This window comes from Zingiber officinale, chromosome 1B (genome assembly GCF_018446385.1).
Source record: "Zingiber officinale cultivar Zhangliang chromosome 1B, Zo_v1.1, whole genome shotgun sequence".
Lineage (NCBI taxonomy): Eukaryota > Viridiplantae > Streptophyta > Magnoliopsida > Zingiberales > Zingiberaceae > Zingiber > Zingiber officinale.
This window is the reverse complement of record NC_055986.1, coordinates 157,293,048-157,308,288: the sequence shown is the minus strand read 5'-3', so window position 1 is coordinate 157,308,288 and position 15,241 is coordinate 157,293,048. Positions and strand designations below refer to the sequence as shown.

General features: G+C 37.4%; 1 protein-coding gene across 1 annotated transcript; it reads left to right on the top strand.

The window, feature by feature from the left end:
* The first annotated feature begins 2,015 nt into the window (after positions 1-2,015).
* Positions 2,016-3,321, top strand: LOC122013315 (protein CURVATURE THYLAKOID 1B, chloroplastic-like). The gene is made up of 6 exons (XM_042569611.1): positions 2,016-2,315; positions 2,410-2,576; positions 2,653-2,739; positions 2,831-2,893; positions 2,973-3,010; positions 3,100-3,321. Exons 1-6 carry the CDS (start codon positions 2,132-2,134, stop codon positions 3,158-3,160), a joined length of 600 nt encoding a protein of 199 aa, XP_042425545.1. The 5' UTR covers positions 2,016-2,131; the 3' UTR covers positions 3,161-3,321.
* Positions 3,322-15,241: the final 11,920 nt, after the last annotated feature.

Genomic DNA, 15,241 nt, shown 5'->3' with positions numbered 1-15,241 from the left:
GGAAAAAAAATATAGATCCACTATTTTAGCGGCCCCCTACATTGGAAATTTCTTGACATAATGATTGGTTTATATTAATTCACATGCATTGATGATACGAACAAATATATAGAGAGAGACTCTCTCTCACGTGTGGGTGCGTAGGGGGGTGTAAATCCAGGGCCCGGATTGCACTGAACCAAGTTGACTCGTGTCCGAGCATGACCTGCGTGCGTCAAATGTCGGACCAGTCAGAGAAAAATTTGCCCAAGTGGAACAACTAATATTTTGTCATGTAAACATTTTTACTGCTTGTGTAGCGTATGCATTAAAGTAAGATTAATTCAGAGTCAAAACAGCCAGAGTGAAACACTGCGTTTCACAGCTTGACAAATAATGATCATTAATCGATCATTAACGTTGTCATTGATCTTATGGTAGCAAAAGGTGAATACACTCGCCCCCAGCGCCCCCACCAACCCGTCCCAGGGACAACACGGAGGAGGTAAATCACGGGCGGCTACTAGCCTTTGGAATAATGACTAGCACATAAGGGAGGCATTTATCTTGGCTTTGTCGAGATTCGAACCCCAGACCTCATGGTGACAACACCTCATGCGTTAGCCACTAGTCCCATTAGAGAGGATACGTTGTCGTTGATCTTAGCTCCTATATAAGGAGGTTGTGATTATAGATAAAGATAGACACACGGAAAAGCAACAAAAACTCTCCACTTACGTTCTCTCCTCCTCTGCTGTACAACTTTTGCTCGACGGAGTGCCTGTGATAATTCGGGTGCCACTCAGTTCGACGTGACCACCAATGTTTGGTGGGAATCATGGTTAACCGTTGTATCTTGAGAAACAAACGACCTATACGGAAGCCTCGAAGCATAGCCGGAGGTGGGCGAATATGTTTTAAGGAAACTACGACCCTCGCAGGCCTCGGTCCATTCGCCCACTCCGATTCTTCGACCGCTCGATTTCTCTACCCGATTGGCTCGCTCGGCCTTTCTGCTCGTCCGACCGACAACTCGCTTGGTCGCTCGCCCTTTCTGCTCGCCCGACCGGCCACTCATTCGGTCGCTCTGCCTTTCTGCTCGTCCGACCGCTTACGTCACTTGCTCGATTGTTCACTCGGCCGCTCGATCTCTCTGCTCGCCCGACCACTCTCGTCACTCGCTAGGCTACTCTACCCGGTCAGCCTAATTACCCAGCCGCTCAGCTTACTCGGCTATTCTGTCCGGTCGGACTCTCCGTTGGCCCGACCGACTATTCATTCGACACTTGGACGCTTGGTCCGAGATGCTTGGACTTTGCTGCGTGGACACTTTGTTCACTCAACTACTCCGCAGACAATACTTGAGAAAAATCAATCCCTGCTCAAAGCTTGAAATTATCAGCTGAGATCATTTTAACATATAAGTGAATTTAATTCAATACATGTAAATCCAACAATGTCAACTTCAACATTTCATACAAATTCATAAAATTGGGATTATTGGCTAGAACTCAAGTGTGATACCTTTAGATTCAATTTATAATGGCATCTATAATCGAAAGGTTGTTGTACTCATCATTTTATGCTACTTGTTAATTCAAGTAAGGATGAGGCCCGTGTGAAGTATTTAAACAATATAACAATGAAGATAAAATCAATATTAACATCATTTGCAATGATATAGGAGATTATTAGGTATTTGTAATCCTAACCCTCATGAAGTTCAATTTTTTGAATTGATTAATTCTGAAAATAATCAGTTGATCTTATAAAAATTTTCTTTAGATCATCAAAATAAATTTGAAAAACACAGATGAGTTTTATTAGACGGTCTAACATCACTAAGTGGTGGGCATATGATGTATCCCGTGAGAAATTCGAGTCTTGGTCCTACCTGACCGTCCTAGAAGTTGAATTCTTGATCACTTAACCAATCTATCATAGCGGAACCCACACATTGCGAACGCCACACAGCTCCCACTCTATCCCCCTCCCCTCTTACTGCACTTTCTGCACCATCCAATTCACCCGTGAACGAGTGGTGGACGTCTTACTGCCGACGAGTTATCTGCTTCTCCCCATTTTAAACGTACCGAAATTAATTAGAGCAAGAAAGGCAGGCCCAAGACCACGCCAACGCGAGCTAATAAACATGGCTTCCGCCGCCAACAGCGCCGCCTGCTCCCTCGCCGTGCCGCCCCCCTTCGACGGGAAGCCGCTTCCCCGCCAGTCCTCAGCCCACGCTGTCGGTCTCCCCTCGCTGCGGCCCACCCCCCACTTGGCCTCGCCCAGCCGCCTGCAGATCCGAGAGGCTTGGAAGACTGCTGCTTATAACTGTAAGCTCGGCATCGGCTTTGTGCTACGCTATACAAACTGATAGTTTTCCAGCAAAATTCAAGATTTTTAATTAAAATTATTTTGGTGATTTAGGCCGTAGAGTAGCAGAAAAGTTTATTAGGAAGGCCACAGGAGAAACAACGGCCACTGTTGAGATAACAACAGCTGCAGCAGCAGCAACAACAACTACTACTACTGCTGCTGAGTTTGCTGATCAGCTTCCTGAGCTTTCAGACTTTGTTAGGAAAATACAAGAATCAGTAAGTGTTTGGGGGGTGTCCCCCTCTTAATCTCAGATAACCATGAAATGAACTTATCTGCAATCTACATGTATAGTGGGACAAGCTTGAGGACAAGTACACAGTCAGCGCCCTGGCCTTTGCTGGAATCATTGGTCTGTGGACCGCAGGAGGCGCTGTCTCAGTACGGCAAACTCAACCCAGATCATAATCTTGAAGGGTGATCTAATTTGACTATATATGAGATTCAAATCTATTTTTGTTTATTTGTTCAGGCTATTGATAGGCTTCCCCTGGTTCCTGGTGCCCTTGAACTAGTAGGAATTGGATACACTGGGGTGAGCCAAATGCAGTACTGAATTTCCTACACACACACACACACAAAAACTTTGTAACGTTGTTTGCTTTTGTTTGCAGTGGTTTGTATATAAGAACCTGCTTCTGGAGTCTGACAGGTAGTAATTACTTACTACTCAATTCAAAAGGTTCCATTTCTTTCTTTTGGTATTTGTTTCTCCTCATACTTCATATGAATGCATCGCAGGAAATCACTGATTGCAAAGGTGAAGAGCCTGTACAGGGACATTATTGGCAGCAGCGAATGATCCGATTCTGAAGTGTTTCCACAGTTAATTGTACAAGAGACTAAAAAAAATATAATAATCATGCTTGTTTTCATAAGTAGTTTTGTATTTCTAACCTCGATTGCATGTATATACCAATTAAACTATTAATTATTGGACGAGTAAGTAGCGTCCCTTGTTCAGTGCTGGCATTGGATACACGTCCTAGAGGCAGAGAGATACAAAGAAGTACGAGCTGGAAATATTTAACGCTTAATCCGATGTTGTTGGATTAATCTGCTCAAGAGGAGAAACTGCATTCAGGTAGTTTCTGACGGCCTTACGGAGGAAGACGAACTCACCGTATAGGAAAGAACATCATGCTCAGCGAATTATCAGGGACGATCGAGATAATTGAGAGTAATTTGATTTTAGGCAATATCACGCACTCGAATTTTTAAAATATCTAAAAAAGCATACCTAGGCAATGGATTTAGCACATAAAAAATCATAAATAGAATGGGATAAAAATATATTCGAAATAATCTATATACAATAACAACGTACTCACGAAGAAGTTAACTAGGATCCTCTTTTATGGGCTCCATAAATGGTTATTTTAATAGATTTTAAGGTTAATTTTTTTAGTAGATGTAAAATATCTTATTGGTTATCTAATCTCCTCGTGTAAAAGGTAATTGCGCTAGGATAAATATAGATTTATTCCTTTCAAAAAGCATAAGACCGTCTTGAAGAAACTGCTTAAATGACGATTTCACCTTTACTCCAATAGAATCTTCTTCTATGGACACTTGAGAAGTGTACTCTTCTATGGGCACTTGAGAAGGATGCTCCATTTTAATGTACTCTTCTATGGACACTTGAGAAGGATGCTTGATTTTAATGTACGGATATAAAGTGCCAGCATACTATGTTACGAGTTAATTAAATGTGATATATATCTCATTTTTAATGCATGGACATAAAGTACTAGCATATTATGTTACGCATAATATAATGCGTAACATAATATATTAGTTAATGCGTAACTAATATATAATAAGAACACATTGATGTTAATATGTGAGTATTATAATATTTAAATAATGTTATAAATCAAGGTGGATGATTATTATAATACCTGTATATTAATCGTGTTCAATTCAATTCTTTGAAAGAGCAAATTTTATATAAAAAAATTCAAATTTTAAGAAAATAAATTTTATATATAAAGAATAAAAATGAATAAATGGATAGTGTGACCCACAAATAATCAATGTTAATATTAAAAAAGGTAGATCCGCTACCTTAGCGGCCCCCCTAGTGCCGGCCCCACGGATATGGAGGGAGGTTCATGCAGGTACACAGGCCATAGGCGCATGGCGGGGTAAACCCCAGGTCGTCAGTTCCTGAGAATCGACCCCTGACCATTACGCCAGAGATACCATGCGCCCACCGTCTGTGCTACGCCCTGGGGGCATCAATGTTAATATTAAAATGAATATGAATGTGTGTTAATAAAAAGGAGTTGTTAATATAATGATATGACATGCTATTCGAAGAGATCTCAGATATTAATATTCAAATCAATACGGATGCCCTAATTAGTTAGTTTTTAATAATTATAATTTATATAATTATTATAAGAGTTATGGTGTTGTGATAATTATAATTTTGATATTCGTTACCTTTATGGTATCGAAAGACCTTCCATTTTATGATTATTAGTTTTTTTTAGCATCAGATTAGAGTACGCCTCTAAAGATCTATATACATGTATATTCACACTCTTAAATATCCGCTCAATATTCAATTGCTCATTCTCAAAGATATATTTATTTCTAGCTCTCCACACATAGTGTATTAATGAAGACAAAGCCAAGTGTCGAGCCTCCATTAATATACCCTATTCCCATGGTAACATCTCCCTAACAGCCTCAGAGTCCATCTGAAAGTACCACATATGAAGTCGGTCTCGGACCCTCCTCCATAACTCAGCAATAGGGGACACTCAAAAAACAAATACTCCTGTGTTTCCAGCACTTGTCGGCAAAATGCACACTATCGATCCTCCAAGTACTCCAACGTATCTCTAGTGCAAAGATGCCCCGAGACCAACATCCAACAAGTGGTAGCGTGATTAGGTTGCAAATAAGTCTTCCACATCGTTCGCTCATACCTTATTTTGACTAAGATGTCTAAAGAAGTTATATGCTCGAGCCACTCCACCGTCCTGTGTGAACTAATCTTCCGGTCTTTATCCAACAGCAATCGGTGAGCCCACATTCGAAAGGATTCAGTCTCATATCAAAAATAACTTCGTAATCAAGGAGGAGTATGTAGAGGCTACTACCCAAGACTGCACATCTATACGCCTTAAATAGTGGTGGTCCAAAGAGCATCTGCTTTCACTTCAATCCGCTAAAGTACCTTAGCTAGCAAAGCTAAGTTCCAACTCTTTAACTCCCGGAAACCCAAGTCTCTTTCCTCCTTCGATTTACATATATTAGCTCAAGATGCTAGAGAATGCCTAGATGTCGACATGAAAGACCTATAAATGCTATAGATATGGTCTATGCCTCCCAGAGGCACGGGCAAGATGGACACCTAGAAGCATTTCACACCTTGAAGCACCATGGAAATTGTAAGTACTCCTAGGTAAGTTTGGATGTGATCAATTGGATTAAATTAGGTTTTGTTGTATTTAATCATTGTGACTAAGTGTACAAAAATTTAGGAACACAAGAAGTTAAGCGGAAGACCCAGCTAGAGAGAAGGATGACACGGGAAGTGAGTTGACGGACTCGGTACATCTGAAGGACGAGGTGATGTGGAGGAGTACACCAGCGACGAGAAGGATGAGCGCGACTCTTCTGAGGGACGAGAAGATGGAGCAGAAGTCTGCTTGAGGAGAGAAGGTAAAAGTTGGGTTCGGATGAGCTCAACTATGGATGACCGAAGAATCACCTAAGCATCTGGAGCAGAAGTCGAAAAAGTCAACACAGAGTTCGAGGGAGAGTTCGTATTTTGGAAACGATGAATGAAGGTATTCTTCAAAACCAATTTTAATATTTTATTAATAATCAAATATGATTTTGAAGTACCCAAGGATAAGAATAGAGAAGAACTCGAAGAGCATTGCTGGACTGAAAAATAACATGATGAGTTCATGGCAAATGGTAAGGCCGAGTTTCACTTTTTGAGTGTGCTACCTACTCAAGAACTCAAAAGAATAAATGCCTACCAATATGTAAAAGAACTTTGGGAAAAGTTCTTGAAACTCCATGAAGAACCAAGAAAAGAAGAATCTGACTCTTTGATGGGTATCACTTCGTCATCCGACTCTTCGATGGACATCACTTTGTCATCAGAGGAATCCGAGACTAAAGAGATCACTAACACAACACTAATAGCCAAATACCTACCTGAAGATGAAGTCACTTCCAAGGAGAACAATGATGAAGGGGGAGCGTCTACCGACGAGAACGATATGATAAGTCAGGTAAGTAAGCTTCCTCTAGATCAACTGTATGAGTGTATTAAAATACTAAGTAGATTTTTGTGTAAAACTATATCTAAATATCTAAAATTAAAGAAAGATCAAGAAGTCTAATTGAAATTTTTAACAAACTCAAGGATGAAAATGAAAAATTAAAAAAAATCAATTAGAACAATTGAAAAAGGATCATGCAAGTTCAAATTCAAAACTTTCACATATTTCTCATGATAAATACAATAAACAACTAAATTGGTATTTTAGATTTCACATGAAAATTTTTAGAATTATATACTACAAAAACTTCTAATTAATCTAGTAGGTAGAAATCTATATTAAGTTCCAAAATCATATATAGATTAAATTTTCATTAATTTAATGATTTACTAGGTTAGAATTTCTTTACTTAGAATAATATTTTTTTCGTGCAAACTTTTTGTTAGAATTTTTAGTTCAAAATTTTTATAATGATAATATAGTAGATATTATGTTCAAATAAAAATAATTTAAATTTTTTTTGACAATTAATGAATTTCCTATGAATTTTTTACCAAAAAAATGTTTTTTAATAATAAAAATTATTGAAATTTGAATTTTAAAAAATTTATTTTTTTACAAATATACATTCAATTTTATGAACTCAGAAAAATTAGCAAGATTTTTCGAGATCAAAACCTATTTTTAATTTTTATTCTAGAAAAATACATGTATAAAATAAATAATTTTTGTTATAATAAATTTATGTTTTATGTGAAAATTTTTATCCTAATCCAAATATTTCTGTTTAACAATGATAAAAAAATTCAATTTTTTTTTTAATTTTAAAATTATTTTTTTAATTATTTTTGACAAATCTGGTCTTTAATTCTTAAAAATCTAAATTTTGGAAAAATTATTTTGGAAAATTTTTCTCAATCTTGTCATTGCTTCAATAATCTTTGGAAAAATGTATAGATTTTTTTAATGTATGTCCCTATTTTTTGATGTGATCAGGTGAAGAAGATTGACTTTAGGGGGAGGTATATGTTTTAGATTTTACAAATTTTCTTTACTAGTTATAATTGCAAAAATTTTATAGTAAAATTGCAAAATCAATATATACTTATGCTAGTTTACTTTTTTCCCCCTAACTTAACTTAGGATTGATGCACATCAAAAAGGGAAAGATTGTAAGTACCCTGGGTAATTTTGATATAATCAACCGGATCAAGTTAGGTCCTATTATATTTAATCCTGTGTCTAAATGTATAGAAATTTATGAACACATGAAGTCGAGCGGAAGACGCAGCTAGCGAGAAGGATGACATGGGAAGCGAGTCGACGGGCTCGGTGCATCCGAGGGACGAGGTGCTACAAAAGAATATACCGGTGGATGAGAAGAATGCATGTAGCACTTCTAAGGAATGAGAAGCCAGAGCGGAAGTCTGCTCGAGGAGAGAAGACCGGAGTTGGATTCGGGTGAGTTCAACTCTAGCTAGATAGCTGAAGAATCACACAAGCGACCAGAGCAGAAGCCAGACAAGTCAACCCGAAGTTGACTTGTCTAGGTGCTTAGACCATGTCTAGGCCCTCGGACCCCCTGGCACAGCAGGGGTGCCCGTTGTTGTGACAATGACATCAAAGTCAACATTAGCAATAGTCTAGGCACCCGGATCGGTCCAAGCAATCGAGCAATGATAAAATTTTATCCTTAAACCGTTGCGTAGCTGTTGGGAGCAAATAAGGTGCATAGCTAGGGTTTAGGATCGAGTCCAGGTGCCCGGAGATGCCACATTAGCAAAATGGCTAGTTCGACTAGTAGGCTATAAATAGAGCTCTAGTCTTCTTCATTTAGCACAAGACACTTGTACTTTCATCTACGAATTATGTTTTCTATTCATGCTTCAAACTTCTATAAGAGGTTTCTCCGTCTACATCGAAGAAGAATTTTAGTGAGCTTACACTGCCTTGGATTAACAATCTCTTCGATTGTAAACTAACTAATTGTAAGTACTCCATGGTAGTTTTGATGTGGTCAACTAAGTTAAGTTAGGTCATATTTATTTTTGATGCATTGTGTCTAAGTGTGCAGGAACTTAGGAGCACAAGAAGTCGAGCAAAAGATGTAGCTAGCGAGAATGATGACACGAGAAAGGAGTTGACGAGCTCAGTGCATCCGAGAGATGAGGTGCTCGGAAGAGTACACCTTTGGACGAGAAAAATGTATACGATGTTCGAGGGACGAGAAGCCGGGAAGAAAGCATGCTCGAGGAGAAGGTTGAAGTTGGGTTCGGGTAAGCTCAACTTCTGTTAACCGAAGCATCATCCACGTGAAGAAGATCAGCTAAGGAGCTGATCTGCCTCAGGGAAAGCGCCTTCAATGTCTTAGAAGGCGCCTTCCATAAATAGTGGCAAAGGCACCTTCTAGCCTATTGAAGTCATCTTCAAATGACCGTTGGCTAGACAATAAAACTTATCTCATTGAAGGCGCCTTGAATCCAATTGAAGGCACCTTTAAGCTTTGGATAAAATTTTCCAGGGGCTATAAAAAGATCCCTGGAGGTAGAAAATAAATAACAACTCTTGTATTCATTTTTTAGTTTATTTTTGAGTTTTCAAAGAATGTAAGAGGCTTCTTCACTTCATCGAAAGAGATTTTTATTAAGCTTTCAACTATCTTGGATTAACAACCACTTATGTTGTAATCAAGTAAAAACACTATAGCCTTCTTACTTATTTCCTTCTTTAGTTATTCAAATTACTTCTGCTTTATTTTAATTGTGACATCTAACTAAGTTGAAAGATCTAGAAAGGGATTATTTTTTATTTTACAGGCAATTCACTCCTCTCTTGTCGGTCGTATGGAACCAACAAGTGATATTAGATCCCAATTGCTTCAGAAGGACTAATCGTCAATCGAAGCAAACAAGATGATGGCCGAACTGAGCATCTACCTGCCAAAGTTTAAGAGAGAATTTGCGATATGGAAGAAACGCATGGAAGTATTTTCAAAACAGATTTTGAAATACTCTTAATAATTAAATATGGTCTTGTAGCCTCCAAAGACCAACAAGGAGCTGAAAAAGAAGAGTATCAATGGACCAACAAGGAACAACCTGACTTTGTAGCGAACGGACTAGCCGAGTTCCACTTGCTAAGCGTACTTCCACCCAAGGAAGGCAATTGAATCAGAGATTACGAATCAACAAAGGAAGTTTGGGAGAAGTTCTTGGAGCTACACAAAGGAACGTCCGAAGCAAAGCTCGGGAGACGAGATCAGCTCCAGAACCAACTAACAAACCTCTGGCTGAAAGAAGGAGAGTCAGTAGCGCAACTCCATGCCAAACTGAAGGAGCTAATCACCAGACTTACAAATCTTGGAGAAAAGATAATAAATCGAGATTCACTAAGGTACGTTTTAAATGCTTTCCCTAGAACACAAGAATGGACGTCCATAGTTGACTCCTATTACATATCAAAAGAGCTAGAGGTAAGTTCATTAGAAAATTTATTTTTCACTTTAAAACTTCACGAATCTATACATGCAGAATCAAAGGAGTCAAGTTAGACAATTATCCTGAAGGCAAGAACAGACGATCCAGACTCTGAAACATCCATCGGCAAAGACGAGGCAGCATTAATGGTAAGAAAGTTAAGTAAATTTATTAAAACTAATAAATTTAGCAAGTTGAAAAAGTATCTTCAGAGCAAAAGGAATGTTCGGTCTACAACTATCAAGAAAAAGTGCACATTAAGGATGACTGCTTTAAACTAAAGAAGAAGGAGAAAGACAAGGGCAAAAGACTAACAAGATCAAAGCATAAGAACTTGAAAGCTACGTGGGATGAATCGTCATCCTCCGAGTCTGAGATCGAAGCCTATGTTGGACTAGCCTTGATAGCAGACCATCAGAGGCACTCCGAAAGTTCTTTAGAGATGAGCATCAACGAAGGGGGAGGATCTTTAGAGGAAAGCAACGATGAAGGGGAAGGAACAAACTACGAGGTAAGTGAGGTACGAGCAATATCTCCTAAGCAGTCTTTCAAATTTATTAAGATGTTATCTAAAAATATGGTAAAATTAGAAAAAGATAATGCTAGGTTAAAATTAAACTTACTAAATTCATGCTCCTTAGATATGCATGATAATTTAAAAATGGAAAATGAGAAATTAAAAGAAGAGATAGAAAATTAAAATCAAAAGGAAATCTTACGTGTTCAAATACATACGCTCCACAAAATAATTTTAGATTCTAGAAAACTAAATTGGTATTATAGATTCCATAATGATTAAATCATAAAAATAACAAGAAAGTATATATCAAGAAAATTTTGATTAATCTAGTAGATAGGAACCTATATTGAGTTTTAAAATCATGCTTAGGTTAAATTTTCATGCATATTCTAATTTTTATTTGCTTTAATGAGTTCCAAAATCATGCTTAGGTTAAATTTTTATGCATGTTCTAATTTTTATTTGCTTAAATATTTTCGTTACATGCTTAAAATTGTCTAACTTTTTAAATAAAATTTTTTTAATCCTTTTTGTTCAAAATTAATTAGATGTTAATTTTTCTATGAAACAAGATTTTATTACTTATCTGTAAGAAAAATTATAAATTTTTTATTGACCGTTAAGTTTTTTCTATGAATTTAATAACAAAAATAGTATTTTTGAAAATTAAAAATATTTTTGATCCGGCAATAAGGTCAGGGGACCCCCTCTGGAGGGGAGTCAACGCCACGTGGAGGTCAAAGGTCAAAAGGGTCAGCAAGAGGTCCGTCCGATCGGAGAAGGGGTGGGTGGACCGGCCGGAAGGGTCCGTGCGGAATCAAAGACAACCCAGCGAGGAGTCGGGTTTCCGACGCTCCTGGTGAACAAGGTCGTCGGGCCGAGCGGGTGGCCCTCTCGGCCGAGGCCAAAAGCAGCAATGCTGTGAAGGAACAGTCTCAGCCGAGCACACGACCGGGAATATCTGGAGCGGACCAGTACCTGCATCCGGTCAGACGTGATGGGACTGCCGAGCGGCTGGGCGCTCGGCGTGGGGAGAGAAAAGACAAAAGGACAAAGGAACATCTTCTGACAGCAAGCATGTTCGAAGACCAAGTCATGCACAGAGTCCTAGGACGGAAGGTTCTACTGTCCCATCAGAGAGGTGCTCGGACTGTAGCAGTATGGTGTCAGGCAAGCTCCTCTGGCAAGTCCATACTGAGGTATGGTAAGAGGACACGTATATGCCTCGGTATGTGTGCATAAGCCTCCTCACAGCTCTATATAAGGGTCCTCATACTTCGCCGGAGGTACGCGATCTCTGATATTGGAAGCCACTTCATATTTTCCTCTTGCCTGACTTGAGCGTCGGAGGGTCGTCGCCGGGAACCCCTTCCCGGCCCGACTCCCTTGCAGGTTCGCCGGAGATTAGTGCAACTGATTGGAGATAGAGGAGAGCGTCACGCTCCCAGCGTCCGTCGACTCAGCGTTCGGACAGGATCAATTTTGTAGATGTATTTTTTTTAAAAAATTATTTTTATTAATAAAACATGATGTTCTCTATCTTAATAAAAAAATTTGATATTTTTTGAATATTATCTTAATTATTTTTTAAAAAGTTAATTTTTAATATTAATTTTTTTTAAAAATATAAATTTGAAAACTTTGATTTTTCTAGCATTAAAAAATATATTTTACATATCCAAGAAAATTAGCATAATTTCTAGAGTTGAAAATATATTTTTCAATATTTATTTTCGAAAATAAGGTTATTCTAATGAGATCAATCAATTATGTTTGATTAAATAATATTTTATTGTGAAAATTTGTCTACTGATATAGATTATTCCGTTTAAGTTTGAAAAATAAATTTAACATTTTTATAAACCAAAAAGTTTTTTTTTAAATTATTTTTGTCAAAACAGAAGATTATTTAGTAAAAATAGAATATTTTTAAAACTTATTTCTGAAAAATATTAGATTAATGGTAACTCTTAGAAAATTATTTTAATTTTTTTAAAACTATTTTCCCTATTTTTTGATGTGATCAAAGGGGGAGAATTATGTACAAATTAAGAGGGAGTTAGGATATTTTTAAAATTTAGAGTTTTTATCCTTGTACTTATTTTGCAAAATTCTTAACTTAGTTAAATCGTTATAATTGCAATTTACTTTACATAATCATGTTATTATATTTTGGTTTAACCCTAACTTTAACTTAGGTTGATGCACACCAAAAAGGGAGATTGTAAGTACCCCATAGTAGTTTTGATGCGGTCAATCAAGTTAAGTTATGTTTTGTTTGTCTTTAATGTCTTGTGTCTAAGTGTATAAGAACTTAGGAGTACAAGAAGTTGAGCGGAAGACACAACTAGAGAGAAGGATGGCACGGGAAATGAGTCGATAGGTTCAATGCATCCAAAAGATGAGGTGTCGCGAAAGAGTACATCAATGGACAAGAAAGACATAAGCGACGTTCAAGGGACGAGAAATCGGGAAGGAAGCCTGCTCGAGGAGAAGGTCGGAGTTGGGTTCAGGTGATCTCAACTCTGGTTAATTGGAACATCACCCACTCAAATAAGATCAGCTAAGGAGCTGATCTGCTTCAGGGAAGGCGCCTTCAATGGCTTGGAAGGCGCCTTCCATGAATAGTGTTGAAGATATCTTCCAGCCTGTTGAAGGCCCCTTTAGATGACCGTCAGCCGAAGATAAAGTTTTATCTTTGACAATAAAACGTATCTCATTGAAGGCGCCTTCAATTGGATTCAAGGCGCCTTCAAGCTTCGGATAGAGTTTTTCGAGACTATAAAAAGATCCCTGGAGGTAGGAAATAAACAACAACTCTTGTATTCATTTCCTAGTTTATTTTTGAGCTTTCAAAGAGTGTAAGAGTCTTCTCCACCTTCATCGAAGGAGATTTTTATTGAACTTTCAACTGCCTTGGATTAACAACCACTTAGGTTGTAACCAAATAAAAATGCTATAGCCTTCTTACTTATTTCCTTTTTTAGTTGTTCAATTTATTTTTGCTTTATTTTAATTGCGCTATCTAACTAAGTTAAAAGATTGAAAAAGGGTTATTTTTTTTATTTTACAGACATTTCACCCCTCTCTTGCAAGCCGCATGAGACCAATAGTAATTCCTTGTGTCTCTTACCTTTTATGTCTTTTACTTTATTTATCTAATGTGTGTGTTTTTGTTGCTAAGTAAGTAGCAAGAGAATAGTTTTAAATTATACTTGCAGGTAATTCACCTCCCTTTTGTTGGCCTCAATGGAACCAATAGAAATAAGCCACGCCTTGTTTGTATAAGATAGAGTGTGTCCCAACCATCCATTAATAGGCCAGACTAAGGAATATTAGTACTTGATTTTAAGTTTGCAAAATCTTAGAACTCGATCGTTGCTTTCCATACGCTAATATTGTAAAGGGTGCATAACTTTTCCAACCCACTTTAATCATGGTTGACCTCTATAATGTGGATGCCTCTAAGATGTTATTATGTTTAAGAATTTGGCTAGATCTCGATGAAGAGCTTGTCTAGAAGGCATTAGGTTAAAGTAGTTTGTATTGAAACATTAGTTCCTTTATTGTGGTTAAGATTGACCTTATTATTTTGATAATTTGATAATATGGTTTAAGTTAGATGTGTATTTGATATTGGTGCATCAAATGTATAAGTTTAGTCGTACCGAATGGACTTAGAGCTCGAGGGTAGGTAGCCTAATGGAGTGGTTTGTATCTAATTAAGGGGAGATAGTTTGAATTAAGGAGGAATTCAAAGAACTCAAAGGGTAAGAAGCCAAATTGAAGAGGAGTTTGGAGGACTCAAGAGCAAGGAGTCCTGTAGTCATAATCAAGAAGACACTCAAAAAAACTCTAAATTATATCGCCCAAGCTGAAAGGAGAAGTTTGGAAGACTAAGGAAATGTAGCTCGGCTAGAGGGAGGAGAAAGTACAAATCATGGAGGAGCTAAAGACAGACATATGTAGCCTATTGATGATTAAATGTTGTAATCTTTGATTTATTATTCAAAGTAGCATGTATTTGTTAGGATTGGTGAGGGAAGTGATTGGATGACTACAAGGGGTGAATGAAAGTTAACCTACAAATAAGAACTTCTATTGTTGCTAATGCCTTACCAAGTTCGCACATAAATTATGCATGATGGAAAAACATAAACTCATAAATTAATCTATAACTGACACAATAGTGTAATATAGTCCAAAACTCTCTTTCCTACTCTGTAACCTTTAACTCATTAATGAGTCACTTCCAAAAATCCATTTTCTTACCTCTCATAACTTTCTTGAGAAGAAGAAATCTCTTACAACAACAATAATCTTTATAAGATTGAGATAAGTGAATGCTTAAAGGATTTTGTTATAAGTACAACAAAAGCTCAAGAGATTACACAATCAATAAATTGTTGGCTTTTGAATGCTCCTCGTAGTTCTTCTTTTATAGCCTCCAACATCTTCATCTTTCACTTTCTACTATGTTGTTATGTTGCTAATCAATTAATTGGATCTACCATCAACCAACTATTTTCTTAATCGCTACAATCTTTAGTTTGCCAATTATTACCTTAGTCTACTAGCTTCCACCATTAATCAACTGATCTTCTGTAGGTCTTAGGTCATCTGACTATTGTAGC